Source organism: Takifugu rubripes, chromosome 7 (assembly GCF_901000725.2).
Source record: "Takifugu rubripes chromosome 7, fTakRub1.2, whole genome shotgun sequence".
NCBI lineage: Eukaryota > Metazoa > Chordata > Actinopteri > Tetraodontiformes > Tetraodontidae > Takifugu > Takifugu rubripes.
Genome location: NC_042291.1, coordinates 6956309 through 6977389, shown reverse-complemented (window position 1 = coordinate 6977389; position 21081 = coordinate 6956309). Strand labels below are relative to the sequence as shown.

Sequence of the window (21081 nt, the reverse complement as noted above, 5' to 3'; positions counted from 1 at the left end):
GAGGCTCCTTTTGGGCCACTGGTCTGAAGAAGACTGTTTCCTGAAATCACGGGGCTTCATAAATGCAGAAGTTGTCCTGGAAAAAATGTTCTATGTATCTAATGGCTTTTAGTTTTTGGGGATTTTTTTATGCTGAAGTAATTCACAACATAATTGTGGGATCCTAAAATGAGTTTTTCCATTAATATTGTAATTAATATTTTAATAATTTCAGACGGTTCAAATTATTTGCATCCTTATTTAAAAATGTAAAAAATGCAAACACTCTTTGAATCCAGCAGAAGATGTAGGTGTTCACACCCCCATGTGCATCTGCTTTCATTTATTTTATGCATTCTGTCATTTTTGCCATTTTCTGTTATAATTAAAATACATTGAAACAATCAAGCGTTTCCTTCAAAATAGTCAACAGGGTCGCAAGAAGCGTGTGGAAAAACCAAGGCGCAAAATAACTGCCCATGAACTGAGAAAAGTCAAGCGTGCAGCTGCCAAGATGCCACTTGCCATCGGTTTTGCCATATTTCAGAGCTGCAACATCACTGGAGTGCCCAAAAGCACAAGTGAGCAATACTCAGAGACATGGCCAAGGTAAGAAAGGCTAAAAAACGACCACCACTGAACAAGACACAAGCTGAAAAGTCAAGACTGGGCCAAGAAATATCTCAAGACTGATTTTTCTAGGGTTTTATGGACTGATGAAATGAGAGTGAGTCTTGATGGGCCAGATGGATGGGCCCGTGGCTGGATCGGTAAAGGGCAGACAGCTCCAGTCCGACTCAGACGCCAGCAAGGTGGAGGTGGGGTACTGATATGGGCTGGTATCATCAAAGATGAGCTTGTGGGGCCTTTTCGGCTTGAGGATGGATTAAAGCTCAACTCCCAGTCCTCCTGCCAGTTTCTGGAAGACACTTCTTTAAGCAGTGGTACAGGAAGAAGTCTGCATCCTTCAAGAAAAACATGATTTTCATGCAGGACAATGCTCCATCACACGCATCCAAGTGCTCCACAGCCTGGCTGGCAAGAAAGGGCCTAAAAGAAGAAAAACTAATGACATGGCCTCCTTGTTCACCTGATCTGAACCCCACAGAGAACCTGTGGTCCCTCATCAAATGTGAGATTTACAAGGAGGGAAAACAGTGTCTGGGAGGCTGTGGTTGCTGCTGCACGCAATGTTGATCGTGAACAGATCAAAACACCGACAGAATCCATGGATGGCAGGCTTTTGAGTGTGTTTGCAAAGAAAGGTGGCTATACTGGTCACTGATTTGTTTTTGAATGTCAGAAATGTATATTTGTGATTGTTGAGCTGTTATATTGGTTTCCCTGGTGAAAATAAATAATTGAAATGGGTATATATTCGTTTTTTGTTAAGTTGCCTAATAATTATGCGCAAAGTAATAGTCACCTGCACACAGATATCCTCCTAAAGTAGCTAAAACTAAAAAAGCCCCACTCCAACTCCCAAAAATATCCAGCTTTGATATTAATGAGTCTTTTGGGTTCATTAAGAACATGGCTGTTGTTCAATAATAAAATTAATCCTCAAAATTACAACTTGCCTAAAAATTCTGCACTCCCTGTAGTGCTGCTGTTCCATTGGCTGGTTCTACAGAACACTGTCTTTGATGTGCTCTGATGATGAACGGTTAAAACTTTTAAAGCCTGACAAAACCATAAAGCCTTGTCAAAGCCTGACAAAAAAGGACATTAAAGGCACAACACCAAAGACTAAAACTCTAGCCTAAACATAATCCTTATATACTTAAACTATCTACTTGTGTTAGTGAAACAGCATAACAGAATAACATAACAGAAGCTGCTAAAGTGATCTACATTTTAAACAAAAAGTAAGAACAGGAAGCCAATGGAGAAGATACAGGAAGAGAACAAAAAGCTGCTGAGGTCAGTGACGGAGCTTCAGCATGAAGTCAGGCAGCTAAAAGAACAGCTGGCTGAGAAGGACGAGCAGTTGAGCCGGAGCACCAAAAGGCGCCAGATAAGAACAGTGGCTCATATGGACACCCTGACCCAGCTGAACCAGGCAAGGGCTGATCTCACAGTCAGCCAAGAGAAGTGCGCTGATCTGGAGGAGAAGTTGCTTAGTGGAACCAATGACAGCCACCAGAGTCCGGAGCACGGAGACCACGTAGAGCTCTCCAAGAAAGAAGAGGCTCTGAAACTGCAATTCTCAGAAAAAGAACAGCAGATGGAGGCGTGGATGAGGCAGAGGCTCATTGGCGTGCAGGAAGAATTCCAGAGGAAGCTCTTGGAGGAGAGAGAAGGACCAGCAGCATGAGATGCGTGAGAGAGAGGAGAGGCTGAGACAGCAGCTTGAGAGAGGGATGAGGGAAGAGAGGGACGACTGCTTGAAGAAGCAGCTGACCACGTTGATCGAGTCCTGGCAGACCGAAGCTCAGCGGTGGAGAAACACCAGTCAGAGCTGGAGGAGAAACTCCACGAACAAGAGACCCTGCGCAAACAGCAAGAGGAGGAGAGGAAGCAGGAAACTGAACGCTTCCAAGAGAACTTCCAGCAGCTTTGGGTAAGCAGCCGCAGATTTGTTTGTCCCGTCACTCCTGGTTTTGGAAGTTTAAATGTGTGGGTGTGAAAACTAAAACCAATTCCTCCTTTCATCAGAACTACATTGAAAAGAAGGAGAAAAAGAAGAAGAAGAAAGGGGTCTGGAGCAGGATTCTAAAATTTTGGAAAAAGTGAACCCCAACTCTTTTCCTTGCTTCCTGCCCTCAGTAGTTTTCCACTCTACCTGTCAGCCACTCCCACCTCATCAGGCCAACTCCACTCACCTGTCGGCTCCGCTGCAGCTCATCCCAGACCTGCCTGTCTTCATCCTGCCCGCCTCGCCTGTTCCCCAGGAAACCTGCCTGCTTCCTGTCTCCGACCACGCACTCTGCCTCCGTGGCTCCAGCTATAATCTGCTTCCCCGGCTTCGACTCCTCTGCCTGGCCTCGACTCGTCTGCCGCTCGCCCCTCATCGGTACCTCTGCCTTGCCGCCCGGCTCTGGACCCCTCCCCTCGGCCGTTCCACCAAGAGTAAACCATTCCCTTCCCCTAATCCTAAACCCAGAGGCTCCTTTTGGGCCACTGGTCTGAAGAAGACTGTTTCCTGAAATCACGGGGCTTCATAAATGCAGAAGTTGTCCTGGAAAAAATGTTCTATGTATCTAATGGCTTTTAGTTTTGGGGATTTTTTTATGCTGAAGTAATTCACAACATAATTGTGGGATCCTAAAGTGAGTTTTTCCATTAATATTGTAATTCAATAATTTCAGACAGCTCAAATTATTTGCATCCTTATTTAAAAATGTAAAAAATGCAAACACTCTTTGAATCCAGCAGAAGATGAAGGTGTTCACACCCCCATGTGTATCTGCTTTCATTTATTTTATGCATTCTGTCATTTTTGCCATTTTCTGTTATAATTAAAATACATTGATATTTTATTGTGCTAGTCATTTTACCATTCAATCAGTGCATCCTTTTAAGTCCATCTCCAGCAAAATGAATAATTACCACAGAGATTCGACTGAATATTGAAGGGGGAAAAAAAGGTCACATGATCCTAATTTTAAAAATATTCCACTAAACAACTTAATTGGTTGCCCCCATGATTGTTTCTAAGCTGACTATAGATACACTGATCAGTACCGCATTACAGTTTATTCTTGTACTCAAGATTTGTTGCACTCTACAGCATTTAATGTACACAGGATAAAGGTAGAGACTACACTGTAGTACATGCATGATGACATCACACTGTGAAATCTCTGGTGTGGACGTTCCATTGTTCCCCTGCAGGTTCCCCCTCAGACACAGAAAAGTGTCCCAAGGAGCACAGAGGCAACACCCATCAGGCAGCTGATCTTCAAACCAACCATCAGAAAATAACGCTGCAGTAGACGACTGTTCAACGTACGATCACAACAGTTCTTAAGGCAGAAACATCTTGGAGAGGAAGATGAAGGATGAAGCAACAATGAGGCTCAATTTTGGAGAGGAACGATGAAGGCGCGTTTAACGTAACGTGTTTTAAATGATCAGGTAGTGTGTTGTTCTTTCCTGTCTGTTCAACCAACACATGAATGTTAATCTTGTAAGATCATCATTTCATAACAAATCTTAATTTACTGTATAGAAAAGATATCTGTAAATAATAATTTTTAAAAAAAGCACCGACATGGTACTGCAAAAACTTTCTCCTGTCATGCTAACTGCTTTAAAGGGGCATCATGGGAAATGATGTCACATGATCATATCAGCCACACCCACATCTGTACAATAAAGCAGATTCAATGCCTTATAAATTGATTATTTAACTGGTATGGTGATCTTAGACTATTTTTGTCAAAATAGGGAATAAAATTGAGTTTGGCACAAAGTCTGGGGGAGAAGGAACAGAGCGCAGATCTTCTAAAGGCGGCACGTGAAGACAGTCATCATAAAACAAACCACTGAACAATCATTGACTGCATACGTGAATTTAAAAATAATAAAAGGAGCCCCACAAAACTGCACAGCTTTAATATTCCACCTTTTTCTCAATCTCTTGGCAGCTTGTGTCTCCAGTCTGAGGGGGCCGAAGACACGTCACATGATTTTTGTGCTTGTTGCGTCATGTGTGAGTTGGTTTGGAGCAAAGTTTTGTGCCATCGGGGAGGACGGAGATGATCCCTCCATCGCGCGGCCACCGTGAATATCATATAAAAATGTATGGCGAGAGTTCCAAAAGTGAGGTCAAGGGAGGAAGCAGCACCTGCTCTCACGTTGTGAAGAACTCGAGCCACGCTGACCCAAATATTCCAGCAGATATATGCCAGTTTTAGTCCCAGCCATCACAGCCTTCACTGCAACGATCACGGTTTACTTTTCCTTCATCTCCACTTCCATGAATGGGTCTGTGTATAATTACTTGGTGTCTTACAGTTTCATTGTATTGACTGACTGTAAAAATATAGTTATGCTGCTCTATTACCCATAATAACTGACCAGATGCACTTTTATACAGGAAGTTCCTGTTTGGTATGGCTTGCAAACACGTATCTGTGATGGAGAATGCGTTCTCAACACTGTTGCTGTTGTATTAAGTTGGTTTTAATGGTCCGTTAGGTTCTCTAAACTTGACTGACACGCTCATCGCCACCACATGGCAGCACTCACACTAGGATTCAGTGGCTTCACTTTGGTAGCGCAGGCGTGAGAGGCTCGTCGTCCATCCTCACGTTAGCGGTGGCAACAAGCGACTGATTTTCTTTGATAGGAGTATAAACACAGGCAGGGCTGTGGTTGGCTGCAGCCTGCAGGAGCTCTTCACCATCAGGGCTGCAGGCCATTTGTACAGAGCGCTCAGATCATGGTAGTATTGTGCCGTTTGAGCTGGAAGCAGCAGGAGGAAGATCACATTTAGATCTCCTTGATCGTCCGTTCAGAGGGCCGGTACTCCTCCCTGCCTTTAGAGGAAGACAGGTAGAAGGACTGGGTCTTGCGTTTTAGGCGAGCTCGCTTGTTGGCCAGTGACAGGCTGTGCTTGCTGGAGGCGATAATGTCAGTGATGAACTTCTTGCAGTCCACACACACCTCCATGCTGGCCCAGTCTTCCGTCATCTCGGGAGGAAGCTCCAGTTCATCGTGAGATTTGAGGGAGCCGTGTTTTGATAACCTACAGGGAAGAGAGAAAAGGGATTAGAACACGTCTTTCTGCATTGAGCTGCTGGACATGTGTTGCAAGTCTGTATGGCAGCTTGTTAACTTTTACTGTCATTTATAAACATACTGTAGTGATATTTGAATCCATTTAATTGTGATGTACAGCCTGAGCAGCTGTGGGTGCTGCTCTACTTGGACATGGTCTTCTGAATGCCATGGCGCTGTTGGCTCGTGGAGGATTTCTCAGATTTGGCAGCACCTACAGATCCAGTGGGTTTTCCAGCTCCTTTAGATGCTTCTGTTTTGCCTCCTTTGAATGTGCTCGGCTCAACATGGTCTCCAAGTCCTGGCAGACCAGACCCTCCGGCCGAAGACAGCGCCTGCCCGACGGCAGCGATGGCGCCGAGCTTGTCCCTGGGCAGAGTTTTTGTCGAGCCAATGGAGTAGATGGGTAAGCTGGAATAAGGTTTAGACGGGAGCCGCATCTGTGAGACAGGGGAGAAGAACCAGAATGACAACTGAGTAGAAGGAATATGAAGAGGATCACCACTGGACATGGATCCCAGTTAGAACAAGATTTGCAAAACAAATAATAACCAACACACCTTTTTGCAGCACTGTGAACACACAGGCCTGTAAGGAAAAGGGAAGAGACGACAGGATGCAGAATTAGACTATTTTCATCATTATTTGCGTCTTTGAAGGTTGACAATAATCTGAAATGTGTTACTTTTTGCAGAACTGGCAGATGTAGGACCACGTGAAGAGGGAAAACCTCTTGGTTCGACAACAGAAGCAAAGCTGCGGTTAAAAAAAAAGCATAAACTCAATGATGAAGAAAACAATTCAAACTCTGCTACAAGCACGAGTGTCATTAAAAACCACCTTTCCCTTCTTCATGGCGTTGTAGACGTCTTTGTACTGCTGGAACTTCTCCAGCTCTGCCTTCACCAGCACCTGTCTGATGTGCATCACCTCCTCCACGGTCAGGGACAGACACTCCACAGGGAAACAGAACCTCCTGCACCGACACACACAGTCATCAGATATGCCTCCAATTTCACCCAACCAGGACAGACAGCAGCTGAAAGCCCCCCCCTCCTGCTCACCAGCGACTTCGAACTCTGCTTGGTGGGCGGCTGAAACTGGCGGACGTTGGTCGGGGTTTCTTTCTCGATGGAGTGCCTCCTCTGGGGGGTCTGACGCCTCTCCGGCTGGGGTGTCGAGGAAATGGGCAGGAACATGGGGGGGGCTGGTGTTCAAAGGAGGACAAATAAAATCTTCAGAATGAATTTTAAAAAATTTTAGGTTTTTAACAGTTTCTAGTAGAAGATAAATGCTAATATTTCAGGCTAATTGTGTAAGCATTTTCTTTCTGATTGCCTTAATCATGTCTACGGACTGTAACGGCCTGTATACACACTTTTCTTCCCCACTGCTGACTCTGGGGACGTATCATCCATCAGCGATGTCGCCACGCTGGAGCTGCTGACTGATGTGCGTCCTAAAAACTCATCCTGGATTAGAAGCACAAACATTTTGACCACCTTTCACTCGGCGCAGCCGACAAGCAAAAAACAGCCCCAAAGGCTCAAACTTGGACTGACGTCAGAGTCGGAGCTGTCCAGCTCGGCCAGGCTGGGAGCCTTCAGGAGCTTCTTCCTCTGGGGTACTGACTGAGACCCGGAGGGTTCCGCCAGAGAGGACACATTGGCCAGGGAAAGAGTGCTGGACGTCCTCCTGCCCATGTAGGGACTGAACTCATCTGCAGAGACCCACATGGCAAAGGTCAGGCAGACAAAGGAGGAGGAAAAAACTCAAGATGAATCTTAAACATCTCCTCATATAAACTGTTCCTCTAAAGTAGATGGTTCTTTTTTTAGCCTCTGGAGAGAAGCAACTTTCCAAATCTAATTCGATGTGATGTCAAAGATTCCGTGTATATGAGGAGGTTTTAGATCCACCTTAATGTTGGAGAAGGATGAGGCAGGGTGAGTTAAGCTGGTCTGGGGGGAGGCAGCCTGGTGTTACACAGAGCATGGATGCCTGATGAAAACTCCACAATAGAACTATTGGAAATGACCTTTTCTCTGCAAAACTAGAGTGGGCCTGAATCTCTAACAGGTCAAATTCCAACTGGCTGAAGCTGGTGCTGGTGCAAAATAATTTGTAAAGAGGGTTTACACAGAGGTGGGGAAAGTGCTGGAAGTGACAGATCAGAGAGTTTCCCTTCTTCGCTCCTGTCCTGGACTCAGTATGCACATATTACATTGGTTCACAGCCAAGGAAGCAGACATACAGGACCGTGAGGTTATGGGTCAACAAGGCCCTTCAAGGCAGGGCAGCTCATACTTTACCTACTCCAGTGCGGAACAAATCCTGTGGCATACTGCGAGTAAAGCCAAAACCTGGAAGGGGACACCTCCTTTATTAAGATCACAGGATTACCTCATTTGTCTCATTACCTCACGAGCCTCATTTATCCCCCTCAACCCAGGACTTCTACTGTGGACCTTCACGTCTGCACACATACAGACTCTCTGAAGCATGAATGAATGGGTGTGAGGCGCTAAATGATGTGAGGATACACAAGCCTCGGCAGGAGGAACAGGACTTTGATTGGCCGCCTCAGCAGAATTCACTTATACTCATAGATCATCCAGATATATAACGTGAAGCAGATCAGCCTCTGCTCTGATCCATCTGCACACTAATTAAACTCTGCAAAGTCACTGGGGTCACAAAAGAGTCTTCTGCTGATGATTCTTGAAGGCTCTTTGGTGGCTTTGCTGCCTGTGCACATTTATCACCATGCCAAGCAAAAAAATGAGCACAATTTTATACTTCCTCAGTTATTCTGGGCCGCTCGCAGGTTGCTGAAGACTGAAAATAGCAATAAAAATACCATCATGTCTAATCCTCTTTATGAAGCTTGCTTTTCCTTACTGGTTTTTTTTTGGCGTACTGTACTATGATTTTTTTCCCAGGTTCACCAACTGACTGTCAGGTCAGTCGACCTTTAACGGGCTCCTCCAACTTGACCGGTGTGTCACATCAGCCGACCACCAACCACAAATGGGGAGCGTTCGAATGAATGATCGATGGATGGATGGCGAGCGCGGGCTCAGACAGCAGACCACAACGACGGTAGGGGGGCATAAAAAATAAGGGAGCAGAAGTCAGGTAAGCAGCGGTGGGGGGTGCACTTTACCTGACGCGTCAAAACTGAAAGACATGCTAAGTGGGCGAAATACTGCAACGAGAAACAGCCATGGCATTTGACGGTTATCGACTGGCATCAAGAGGTTAATCACACCGGTTTGAGCTTTTTATCCCATAAACCTGCTGCCTGTACTGGACAACGTGCATGCAGGTGTGTGACGTACATGTTACAGCTTTGAAAATAACTGGTATCACTAGAACTGAAACCATGTCCATCTGCCACTTTTAGCAGTGTACACAAAAGGGATCCAATTGTAATTTAAGCACTGCTGGACATTTTTACAAAAGCTTGTGTGTTTAAGTCCACGTGTGCACGTGTGTGCGTTCGTACCCAGCTTTGCCCTGCGCATCTCGCCCGGCGACACGGGCCTCAGCTTCCTCTCAGCTTTGATTTCCTCCAGGATGCGTTCGTGCAGCGTGGGAGGAGGCTGCGTCTGAGGCTTCAGTTTGCGAGCAGACACCTGCGACAGGGAGCACGTGCACAATGTTGCATGAGCGCCACCGGCTGCGTCTGTCATCAGATGTGTATCAACAAGCAACCCGAGAAAGTTAAAAGCGAGCGTTTCTTCTTTATAAAGGGAAGCTTACAGGGTTGAGTGGAGGTCTTGAGCGGATGAATTCCAGGATAACTTCATGGGCACTCTTCTTCAGCCGAGGAGGGATGTCTCCATTCACCTTGACAACACAACAGAAATACAATATCTTATTTCATCTTTCTGATGTGGATCAATGTGTGACGGACAGAAATGTTCATGGTGTTTATATCTATCAATATAGAACACACTGAGCTTTTTCTAAATGTTGAATAAAATGAAGTTAGAGCAACTGAGTGGGACCACAGACGCTTCAACAAGACAGGAAAGTCAGAAAGTGCTTTCAGTTGATGTGTCGTAGGCACATTGGGGGTAGATTTCTGATGACTTAATTGCTGACATAAATATTCAACTAAAAGATTAAATACAATTGGAGAAACAAACAACAACAAAACTAGCATTCCCACTAACGTTGCTGTTACATTGGCTGGTTCTACAGAACACTGTCTTTGATGTGCTCTGATGATGAATGGTTCAAGGCGGGCATGTCCAAACCCAGTCTTTGAGGGCCACAATCCAGCCGGGTTTTCTATCCCACTGAATGCATTTCCAGCCTGGTAGGACAGAAAACCCGGCTGGATGTGGCCCCCGAGGACTGGGTTTGGACATGCCTGGTTCAAAGCCTGACAAAAAAGGACATTAAAGGCACAACATCAAAGCCTAAAACTCTAGTCCTAAACATAAATCCTAATATACTTAAACTATCTACTTGTGTTAGTGAAACAGCATAACAGCATAACATAACAGAAGCTGCTAAAGTGATCTACATTTTAAACAAAAAAAAAAGTAAGAACAGGAAGACCAATGGAGAAGATACAGGAAGAGAACAAAAAGCTGCTGAGGTCAGTGACGGAGCTTCAGCATGAAGTCAGGCAGCTAAAAGAACAGCTGGCTGAGAAGGACGAGCAGTTGAGCCGGAGCACCAAAAGGCGCCAGATAAGAACAGTGGCTCATATGGACACCCTGACCCAGCTGAACCAGGCAAGGGCTGATCTCACAGTCAGCCAAGAGAAGTGCTCTGATCTGGAGGAGAAGTTGCTTAGTGGAACCAATGACAGCCACCAGAGTCCGGAGCACGGAGACCACGTAGAGCTCTCCAAGAAAGAAGAGGCTCTGAAAGTGCAATTCTCAGAAAAAGAACAGCAGATGGAGGCGTGGATGAGGCAGAGGCTCATTGGCGTGCAGGAAGAATTCCAGAGGAAGCTCCTGGAGGAGAAAGAGAAGGACCAGCGTGAGATGCGTGAGAGAGAGGAGAGGCTGAGACAGCAGCTTGAGAGAGGGATGAGGGAAGAGAGGGACGACTGCTTGAAGAAGCAGCTGACCACGTTGATCGAGTCCTGGCAGACCGAAGCTCAGCGGTGGAGAAACCACCAGTCGGAGCTGGAGGAGAAACTCCACGAACAAGAGACCCTGCGCAAACAGCAAGAGGAGGAGAGGAAGCAGGAAACTGAGCGCTTCCAAGAGAACTTCCAGCAGCTTTGGGTAAGCAGCCGCAGATGTTTTGTCCCGTCACTCCTAGTTTTGGAAGTTTAAATGTGTGGATGTGAAAACTAAAACCAATTCCTCCTTTCATCAGAACTACATTGAAAAGAAGGAGAAAAAGAAGAAGAAAGAAAGGGGTCTGGAGCAGGATTCTAAAATTTTGGAAAAAGTGAACCCCAACACTTTTCCTTGCTTCCTGCCCTCAGTAGTTTTCCACTCTACCTGTCAGCCACTCCCACCTCATCAGGCCAACTCCACTCACCTGTCGGCTCCGCTGCAGCTCATCCCAGACCTGCCTGTCTTCATCCTGCCCGCCTCGCCTGTTCCCCAGGAAACCTGCCTGCTTCCTGTCTCCGACCACGCACTCTGCCTCCGTGGCTCCAGCTATAATCTGCTTCCCCGGCTTCGACTCCTCTGCCTGGCCTCGACTCGTCTGCCGCTCGCCCCTCATCGGTACCTCTGCCTTGCCGCCCGGCTCTGGACCCCTCCCCTCGGCCGTTCCACCAAGAGTAAACCCATTCCCTTCCCCTAATCCTAAACCCAGAGGCTCCTTTTGGGCCACTGGTCTGAAGAAGACTGTTTCCTGAAATCGCAGATCACATCCGAATTTGCTACTGTTTTTGCTGTTTTGCTGCTGACCAATTGATCCTGAGCTCAAGTGTACTGCTGTTGGGTCCATATCCACCCCGTCACACAACTCTTACATCACCAAAATATAATCGTCTATTCTTTGACCCATTGTCAGCATTTCCTGAAAATTTCAGTAAAAACTGTTCAGAACGTTTTGAGGTATTTTGTTCACAGACACCGACTGTTGTATGACCTCTTTGGTGGAAGTAATAAAACAAAACTTTCTGAGGCATGAACACACACACACACACACACACACACACTGACCATGACTTTTCGCAGTTTGTAGCGTCTGGACCTGATGTCGTCCATCAGCATCTCGTAGGGGGTGAGCTGGAACTCGATGGGCAGAGGGTTGTACTGGCGCTCCTGCACCTTCTTCAGCTTGACTCCATCCCGCAGGTTCCTCATCACCTGGACCCAGCACCGAGCCTGATGGTGTGGGGGGGTAACATGAGAGAGAGGGGGAGCTGCTGAGCACTACACGTTTGAATGAATGACCACACAGTGATCGAAACAACTGACTTGGGCTAAAAAAAAATCTATTTTCTAAACGAATTTTGGCGGCGGCCTGGAGACCTACCCAGTCAGCATTCTGCAGCTCGTTCAGGTCTCGGCCAGGTTCTCCTGATGACTCTTCCTCCATTTTACGGAGGTTCTGGATGTGAGAGATGGAGATTCAATATTTTAACGCCCAGGAAATGAAGGAGCTAAAATGAAATATGAAGCATTTTTCTCCGACAGGAGCAACATCTCGTTCGACATGCATCCAAGGCTGGAGGAAGGGGAAGGTCACTTCCTGGATTTGATTTGACAACAAAGGTATCAGGTGACATCACAGCAGGGCCGTCTCAGGCTTTGCTGTGTAAAATGATGCGGGGGGTTGCTTGAACGGTCGCTCACGGCAACAGCTGAGCATGTGTCTGGAGTCAGAGAACAGCAGAAGATGTCTATTGATCTTGAACGCAACCCGTTTTTTGTGGAAGGGAGCGTTTTGTTTTACTCCCATTATATATGACACAGGTCTACGCCAGTTAGCTGTCGGCGTCCATCCTGGCCTCCGTCTGAACCTGAACCTGCACAACATGAGGTCATTAGTGTGTTGCAAAACACTGACAGGCTGACTGACAGCTTCTCTGGGGGGCTGAAAATGTGTTTGACGCTGTTCCTCTGAACATTAAAATCAGATTTCCTTTGTTTTTACATCTCATTCTGTTCTTTGAATTCCACAAAACTTAAATTAGATTAAAGGACAGCATTAAAACACAACTGACTGGGCCAACAGCAGACGAGGCGACAGCTCGTTCTTTTAAACAAAAAGAAAATGCGCAGTATATAGGGTATCTGTCATTTCTGTAAAGAAATGCTCATCCGGCTGCAGAGACAAAATATAGAAAACATCAATATTTTGGCCTAATCAGTGCATTTCATTTAAATGGATAACGGTGTTAAGGTTACACACAGTTGGTTCTAAAGGTCTCTCCTAGCATTGAAACTGTAATCACAATAGTAACCATGGTGTTGAAAGGGTTCACTGCTTTGTTTTTCAGGTTAAAAGTGTTGTCATCCGTCACACGTCCTCTTCTTTAGCCTTTTCTGCCCCGCAGTGAGTCCTCTCTGCTAACAGAGAGTTACGCAACCGCTCCTCTATTCATTCAGATGCATTACACACTGAAAGGGCATCGGCAGCATCAGTGCATACCAGGAAGGAACCCTGTCGTCTCTCTCTCTCACACACACACACACACACACGCTTTCTCTCTCTCTTCTCATGGGAAACGTTCCAAGTCACAGCTGAGCTTCAGACCTTTGCCTGAAAACAACCAAAACACTCCCACATTTTCACGCTCACAGCCCCCAGAATGACGTGCCACACTTAAGGAATTATAACTCACTTTTGTTTGGTATGGTAATGGGAAAACAAATCATTGTGAGGGATTTTTCAGGTTTTTAACTTAATTATAGCCCGTTGCCCATTGAAAATGTCATTTTTAAGACTCTGAGCAGATACAAATTTAGTATAAGCATCAGAAGTGCAGCAGTGGCCTCCGCCTCAACTGTGCGCACACATGACCGGCAAAAGAAAAGCAGAATTAATCCTCTGTGGCATGTAGACGAGTTGAAAACACAGACCGACCTTGCAAAACCAGACCTCAGAGGGATTATGTATCATGTCGTGAGTATCAGCTGTGAGAACCTAGAAGCCCCTGGCAGCATCGGCGTGTCGTCACACACGGCCACCTCAGACGGGAGCATCTGAACAACAACCTGAACCACGTGTGACCTTATTAAATATGAGGTATTCAGCTGTTAAATATCCCGTAGATGATTGGGGTTGGTTATAAATAAGTAACCAAAACCATTTTTTGAGGTCGTGTCCATTGACTGTTATATTCAAGGACGTCACCATGGACGCGCCTTCACATCAGCGGATGTTCTCCACTCTGTCACACAGTTAACACAGAGGTCAGCACTCTCCGCCTCTCTGCCTCCTAACCATCCAGCTCTGTACACTGGAGTTAGGTACACACCATACACGTTTGTTCTCCATTTGCCCAGCACTGATTGCGGCGTCAGGTACAATTAAGAGTCATAACCTCCATTTGCAAATATCAAAACAGCCTCTGACCACGGGGGAGATGAGGAACCCACCTCTTTAGCACTCTTGATCTTCTCCAGGAAGGTGTGCAGCTCCCTGGTTTCTGTGTACAGAGCCCGACACACGGCCTGGTAGTGACTGGTGGCATCTGACAGTGCAGGTAGATGAGATGTGCACAGCTGTGAGAGAGCACACACACTTTCAAAACGCACCTCACCTCAATGGCGTTTAAAAGCTGGGTGTTTACATTCACGTTTGAGCTTTATCTTTTCTCGTTCACACTCACAACAATGCTGTTCATCTGTATTAAGGAAGCAAATGCGAGTTAGCGGAGCTACATTGTGACCTCGGTCAGTCTACAGCAGCGACAAGAGTAAAAGAGCAGTGGGTCAGTGGTGGGTGAGAAGTCCTTGGATGACAACAGTAACTGACAGCTAGCTTCTACTACGAGTGTGTGTGTGTGTGTGTGTGTGTGTGTATCTGTGTGTTATCAGGAATGCTAGACTAACGCAATCAGGGTTCGATGTATGCAAAAGATGATGTTAGTTTCCTTTATTACAAGAGAGTTCAGTACCTGCAGGATGTCTCTGTAGCCACTGGGGATGCTGTCAGACTCATCCTCCATCTCATCCTCTTCCTCCGTGGCCTCGTAGCCTTCGTCGGGGCAGGCGTCCCTCTCGGCCTCTACCATGTTGGTCATGAAGGCGATGAGCTCCTCCAGAGGAGCGCTGAGCTCCCGCTCCTCATTCTCCTTCAGCCCGTAATCCAGAGCCTTGTAGATCATGATCCCCAAAGACTCGATCACCTGGAAAAGCACCGGATCAGACGGATCCTCTTCACCTTCTCCGTGCGTTGCGTGAAAACAAGTGTGGATTTGTGTCTTTGTTACGTAAAACGATCCTCTGTCCTGAACAGCTGTGATGTGCCTGACCTCCCGACTCGACCTTTAAGGGAGAACTCCCTCCATCACCCGATTCACGCACGCAAACAGGCTGCCTGAGAGGCTTTGACAGATTCACACTAGAGGCAGATTACTGATCTTGTGATCAACTGACACAGAGCAAAACGGCCTCATGGTTGCACGTCTCACATGGGTTCCTGTGGATACAATCGGCCTTTTAAAGGCCGGTGGGATCTTAGAGTTCAGCCACTACGGCAGAAGCTTTACGATAACTGACGTGAACCAAAGATGGAGGCGTCACCGCCATAATGGTGATGGCTAGTTTTGGGTTTTGAAAAGCAAAACAAAATGGTTTTCACCTGAATCTTGATTTAGCAGCTTTAAGGATTTGTTTTTTGGTATTTTTGCCTTATGTTATTTTAAGACACCTCAACTAGTGAGGCAAGTTCCTCCCACAGCCCTTTCAGAAATCAAATATAATACACACTGACATGGTTCATAACGACCTTAGCACACTGATCAGGTGTGACAAACGTGGACCGGAACGTGTGCATTCATATTCCTCGTCAGCACTAATCAATCAGGTTCGGAGTTCACAAACAGGATTTCACTTCTTATCTGTCCCACTTTGTATACTTGAGGATGCTGCTGTGAAACAAATCCATTTTATCTGCACTCATTGGCTTTATGCTCAAGACAGGAAGTCTTATGGGCTGCTCCATTAACGAATTTACCGTGCAATAAGATAAATTCTAAAAATATTAATGGAAAACTAAATACATGTGTGTGTGTGTGTGTGTGGTGTGTGTGTGTGTGTGTGTGTCTGTGTGCGTGCGTGCGTGTGCATGTGTCTGTATATATAAATATACAAAATACTATTTTAGCTTTGCTGCTTGCAGTTTTTGGCTCTTTCGGTACAGCACATTTATGGTCGATGGAGGCGCCGCCGCCAAAGCTAAACCAAAGAACAAGAGTGGGGGAGTGAGAAGTCACACTGGGGATTATTCTGCAGCTCTGAACACTGAGACAGGACTGATGGGAGAGTTCCAGGGGAGGAAGCCAGACAGCACAGAAACCACCGGAGGAGGGGGGGGGGGTGACCTGAGACACTGGAGAAAATCACTGATCAAAGCAAGGGGGGGGGGGGGGGGGGGGGGCGACGAGGCGGGCACATCAGGGGGTCAAGGGGGAGGAGACAGGTGAGGTGGGAAACAGAGATCCAGACCAGACCCACCCACCCTCCCACAACACATTAGAGCTGAGGTTCCTGCGGCAGGGAATGGCTGAATGCCACCTCTTTGTCTGGACCACAGTAACTGCAGGCAGACAGGCAGACAGACAGGCAGGCAGGCAGGCAGACAGACAGGCAGGCAGGCAGGCAGACAGGACAGACAGGCAGGCAGGCAGGCAGACAGACAGACAGGCAGGCAGGCAGGCAGGCAGGCAGGCAGGCAGGCAGGCAGGCAGGCAGGCAGACAGGCAGGCAGGCAGGCAGGCAGGCAGGCAGACAGACAGACAGACAGACAGACAGGCAGGCAGACAGGCAGGCAGACAGACAGACAGACAGGCAGGCAGGCAGGCAGACAGACAGACAGACAGACAGGCAGGCAGGCAGGCAGGCAGACAGACAGACAGACAGACAGACAGACAGGCAGGCAGGCAGACAGGCAGGCAGGCAGACAGACAGGCAGACAGACAGACAGGCAGGCAGGCAGGCAGGCAGGCAGCAACTGCAGGGAAAATTTAAAAAAGGCGTGGAAATAGTGGCTCACTGCATCAGGCATCATCCTCCACAGTATCTGAGTTAAACTGAAGGGAATCCACTTACCCTAAAATAAATCTAATGAATCAATATGGAAACAATGCTGCCGGTTGTAAAATATCAGGGGACCATCGTGGAAGGATGGAGGGCATCCAACAAACCTAACCTGATCAAAAGGATGGTCTGGATAATTGAGTCTTTATCAGTTTAAAAGCAAAATTGTTGGACCTAATAACATTATCTTCACTCCATCTCTAGTGATGCTCAGGAAATTTCTCTGAGAGAGACATGGAGTGCACGTCTTTACATTTTTTCGTGACCAGGCCCAACCTAGAACAATTCTGAGACTACTTGTGAATTGCTCTCTGTTATTTGGACTGAAAACAGGAGAATTACCACTGGGATCATTGACACTGCACATTTGCTCTGAGCCAGAGCGACGTTTACGGCCACATGGAGTCCACACAGAAGTGATGCACAGATAATGTGTGCCAGCGTTGGCTGCCTGTGCTCATCTAGCTTTAAGCTAATTCAACACCGTACACGTGCAGAACGCCTGAGAGGGATTTAATGCTGTCAAGCAGCAAAAAGCTGCCACAACTTAGCAGTTTTTGACAGTGATTTTGAATTGTGAGTGTTCATCTCTAGTGCAAAGCTGCTTAAGGCAGCTTTGTCTATGCAGTTTCACGTTCTCTGCCTGCACAGTCCGTCTGTTATCACAGCCACGTCGCTCCAGAGCCCCTGGGGCAACGACAGCCAGCAAATAATGTGCAGCCCTACGTGAATTATCAATAGTATTGGTGAAATTATCATTTTGGCAGACTCCGGATCCACCACAGAGTACTACTGTAGCACAAAAACAAAGGAACGCTTCCTTTCTCATCACATTCCCACATCAATTATTCCATGGCGTCCCAGCTGTCGCCCAGTCCAGCAACCCTCTGTGAGTTTGGAGGACTCGACGCTGTAATGTGGGCGACGGTTGGAGACGCACAGTGGAAAATGGCAGGTTGCGATACATGCACTACATCCAAAACCCAACTGAAGCTATTTTAAAATCACACTGAAAAGCGAAGATGGATTCTGATCTTGGAATCTCTTATTATTATCAAGATGCTATTAAAAGTCCAATATTGAACTTAAGGTGCCAGCTTATTGGTCCTGTTAGCGGTCTTTATGCAGAGCTAAGCTCATTAGATTCTGGCTCTGGGCAAAACATTTCTAAGGTAGCACGGAGCACAAATCTCTCCAAGCATGTGGTCAGGAAAAACATGGAAGTAAAGCAGATTTACAGCGCAGTTACTCACCTCTGTTGTTGTGCAAGGGCTGTATTTACCTGCAGGGACACAGGAAAGCACCAGTCAGACACACAGCAGCTGTAAGCATGAAGCAGCTTAAACACGTGCCTGATCACAATGTCTGCAGGAAAAAGTACAGCCCGGCTAATGCATCTGAAGGTTGAGGGGAGCGTATGGTTTATGCACTATGGCCTTGTTTGAGTCCTCAGTGCCACTTTTCACTGCAATCTTCAGGGGAAAAGCTCAGTCTGAAGTGTGCCGACGGAAAAAAAGTCAATGAAAATGCCAACAGACGTTTCCAACCAGCCAAGAAAATTACAATAAATCAACCACCTAAAAAAAGTCAGAGGTGATAAGTCTAAGTTTAAGGAGGGCGTGGCTGTACACTGACACATTTTGGATTTTATTATGGACCCCTCTTCTATAGTGAAACTGGGTCGGTGAGTAAAATCCAGTAAAGAAACTGGGCCAGTGTTAATAAAAAATGCTTCTTCATCTCCAGCTGCTGTAGTACGCAGAGAACCTTGTGACCAATGACGACAAAACCCCGTGATTGTGTTCCCTTGAGAAAAGATCCCCCTGTTAGATGTTTCCCCAGCCCAGCTTTTACCTCATGAAGACACATTATGTGAACAAACAGCCTTTTTTGTACTGAAACACGCAGCTCTGCCATCACCAAGGCGTCAGAAGGTCTGAATTCCACGAGGAAGCTTTGTGACACGTCCGCTTACGGACAGTGGCGCTTCTGTACCTGTACAAGAACCGTCGATGGGGAAAACATGCAGCATGCCTCATGGTGATCGGAATTTCCCCCGAGGATCATAAAAACAAACAATAACCTTGTGCTGGATGTTGACGTCTTTCTCTTTCTGGCGTCTCAATAATGGAGCCGAGTCCGTCCATCTGTCGGGAGCCAATTATATACGCCGCTAATGAACGGCTGGCAACGCTCAAACCGTCGAAGTGAGATGTGAGAACATGCCGACATTACGTGAGGGAAGAGCCACAATCCTGCTGCTTTCACAGCTTTAGATGGGAGACGTTACAGTAGCCATCAGAGCGCACCTCTCATCTGGCACTGAGCCTCGAAACTAGATACATTTAAATGTAAAGTGGTCCTTCGGCCACTCCATCTTGTTTGGTTGCTCGTGTCAGGATTGTTCATCTGAAGAACTTTGCCAAAGGACCCACTGAATGTTATTTCCTTTTGTCTGACACCTTTAAGCAGCTCTGGGAAGTCTGCACAGTTAAATAAGAGAGGTATAAAAGCCCGGACTCCACCCCTGTGATGGTTGCCGGCGTGCGCCTAAAAATATCCCATTCATGCGGAGCAACTAGACCTACAGGCCACAGCATCATCATCGGCGTTGTCTTCAGCATCATCATCATCATCATCATCATCATCGCAGCTGTGCCGCTCAGATTTGCTCAGGAAACTTGATTGTGCGACGCACTCGCTGCATTTATTAAATCATAATCCAAACCACTGACTCAGCACGGCCCTGTCTCGCACGTCCAGCGTCCCTGAGGCCGTCCTCTCATCCATCACAGACGAGGACGGAGAGGCTGACAACAGATCTGTGTTACGTGCGTTTTGAACGTGTTTTCACACATACACAAACACACACATACACACACACACACCTATATTTGATCAGACTGCTTTCCTGATAGGATTATACATGCACGTGCCTTCAAAGAGGGGGAAATCAGTGAAAACATCTGGAGAACCATGAGACTGGGAGCAGTGGGGGGTCTCCACTGGTATTCTTTTGTTTACTGGTGATGGGGTCAAGTGTGAAGAAGCCGAACACTATTTTACATCTTGGTGCAAATGAAGCTGGTGGGCATTAGGTTCAAATAAATACTCTCATTATAAGTGCCTGCATGGGCCTTGAAATCCCGTCGGAATATGTGAGGACCACAACAAGAGCTCAGCTCCGTCATGGCCACGATTTCTGTTTTAAGGCGGATTCCCTCTTAATAAGGTTTTACCTTCACAGTCCTGGTGTTCCACCCTCACGGAGCCGTCTTTCTGTATCCCAACATCCCCCGGTCCGGAGATCCTCCTCGGAAGCGCCGCCGAGGACGCGCCGGTGGTGGCGGCCGCGGAGGATCTCCTCCTGCCCCGCTGCTCCTTCGCCAGCGTCCGGCAGCACTGGTAACACACGGCCCAAGCCTGCTCCTCGTTGATGGGCTGACTGTAAAGTCTCAAGATGTCCTCCAACGACAGGCAGTCCTCGGTGGGTTCGTTGGGCGAATTCATCGTGTGGTGGCGCCGCTGCTCCTCCCGGTGAGCGGCCGCAGCAGCATCCGTCAGCCCCGTTTGGTCCCCGCGGCGGCGCTCGGCCATCCTTTCATTATGTCAGCGCAGGAGGCCCGATGAAGAGAGCAGGTCCAAGGCCGGAGGACCTGGAGGCATGGAGGCTTCCCTCTGCAGCGGCGGCACCGGGGCTGATTTCCCCGCGAGGGTCACGGATGAGCGGCGGTCATGAGGCGGTGGGGGTGATTATTGCCTTCTTTTGCGTGCGCACGTCTGTGTGCGCTGTGTGCGTGTGTCTCACATCAGCACCGAGCGATCCAGGCGCACTCCTTTATCACATGACTCATAACACAAGCAAGTACACACACACACACACACACACACACACACACACACACACACACACACACATTAAAAGGCAATTCATTTCAAATGCATATTTATGTCACACTGAGGTAATGCATACGGACAAATACAATATTTGACAAATGTAAATTAAATGGATCACTATTAATTATTGAAACAAATACGGTCGCTGTAATTATTTACAATAATTCTTATATTAAGATTACATATAGATTATATAAGATGTACTACTATAGTCATCTTTTATTTTTAGACAGACGGACGGACAGATAGATAATTCCAGATAGTGTGTGTGTGTGTGTGT

The 21081-nt window shown here is 47.0% G+C and overlaps 1 protein-coding gene across 1 annotated transcript; it reads right to left on the bottom strand.

Moving 5' to 3' along the window:
- Positions 1-4158: 4158 nt before the first annotated feature.
- On the bottom strand, positions 4159-20699 carry LOC115250528 (protein spire homolog 1-like). Its single transcript, XM_029839363.1, has 17 exons — positions 20144-20699; positions 18158-18186; positions 14762-14992; positions 14241-14366; positions 12172-12246; positions 11856-12020; positions 9472-9558; positions 9215-9344; positions 8873-8914; positions 7269-7426; positions 7085-7178; positions 6772-6913; positions 6547-6685; positions 6392-6462; positions 6267-6294; positions 5854-6146; positions 4159-5674 (listed from the first exon to the last, which is right to left on the bottom strand). The coding sequence occupies exons 1-17, from the start codon at positions 20499-20501 to the stop codon at positions 5419-5421; spliced, it is 2424 nt and encodes an 807-aa protein (XP_029695223.1). The 5' UTR covers positions 20502-20699; the 3' UTR covers positions 4159-5418.
- Positions 20700-21081: the final 382 nt, after the last annotated feature.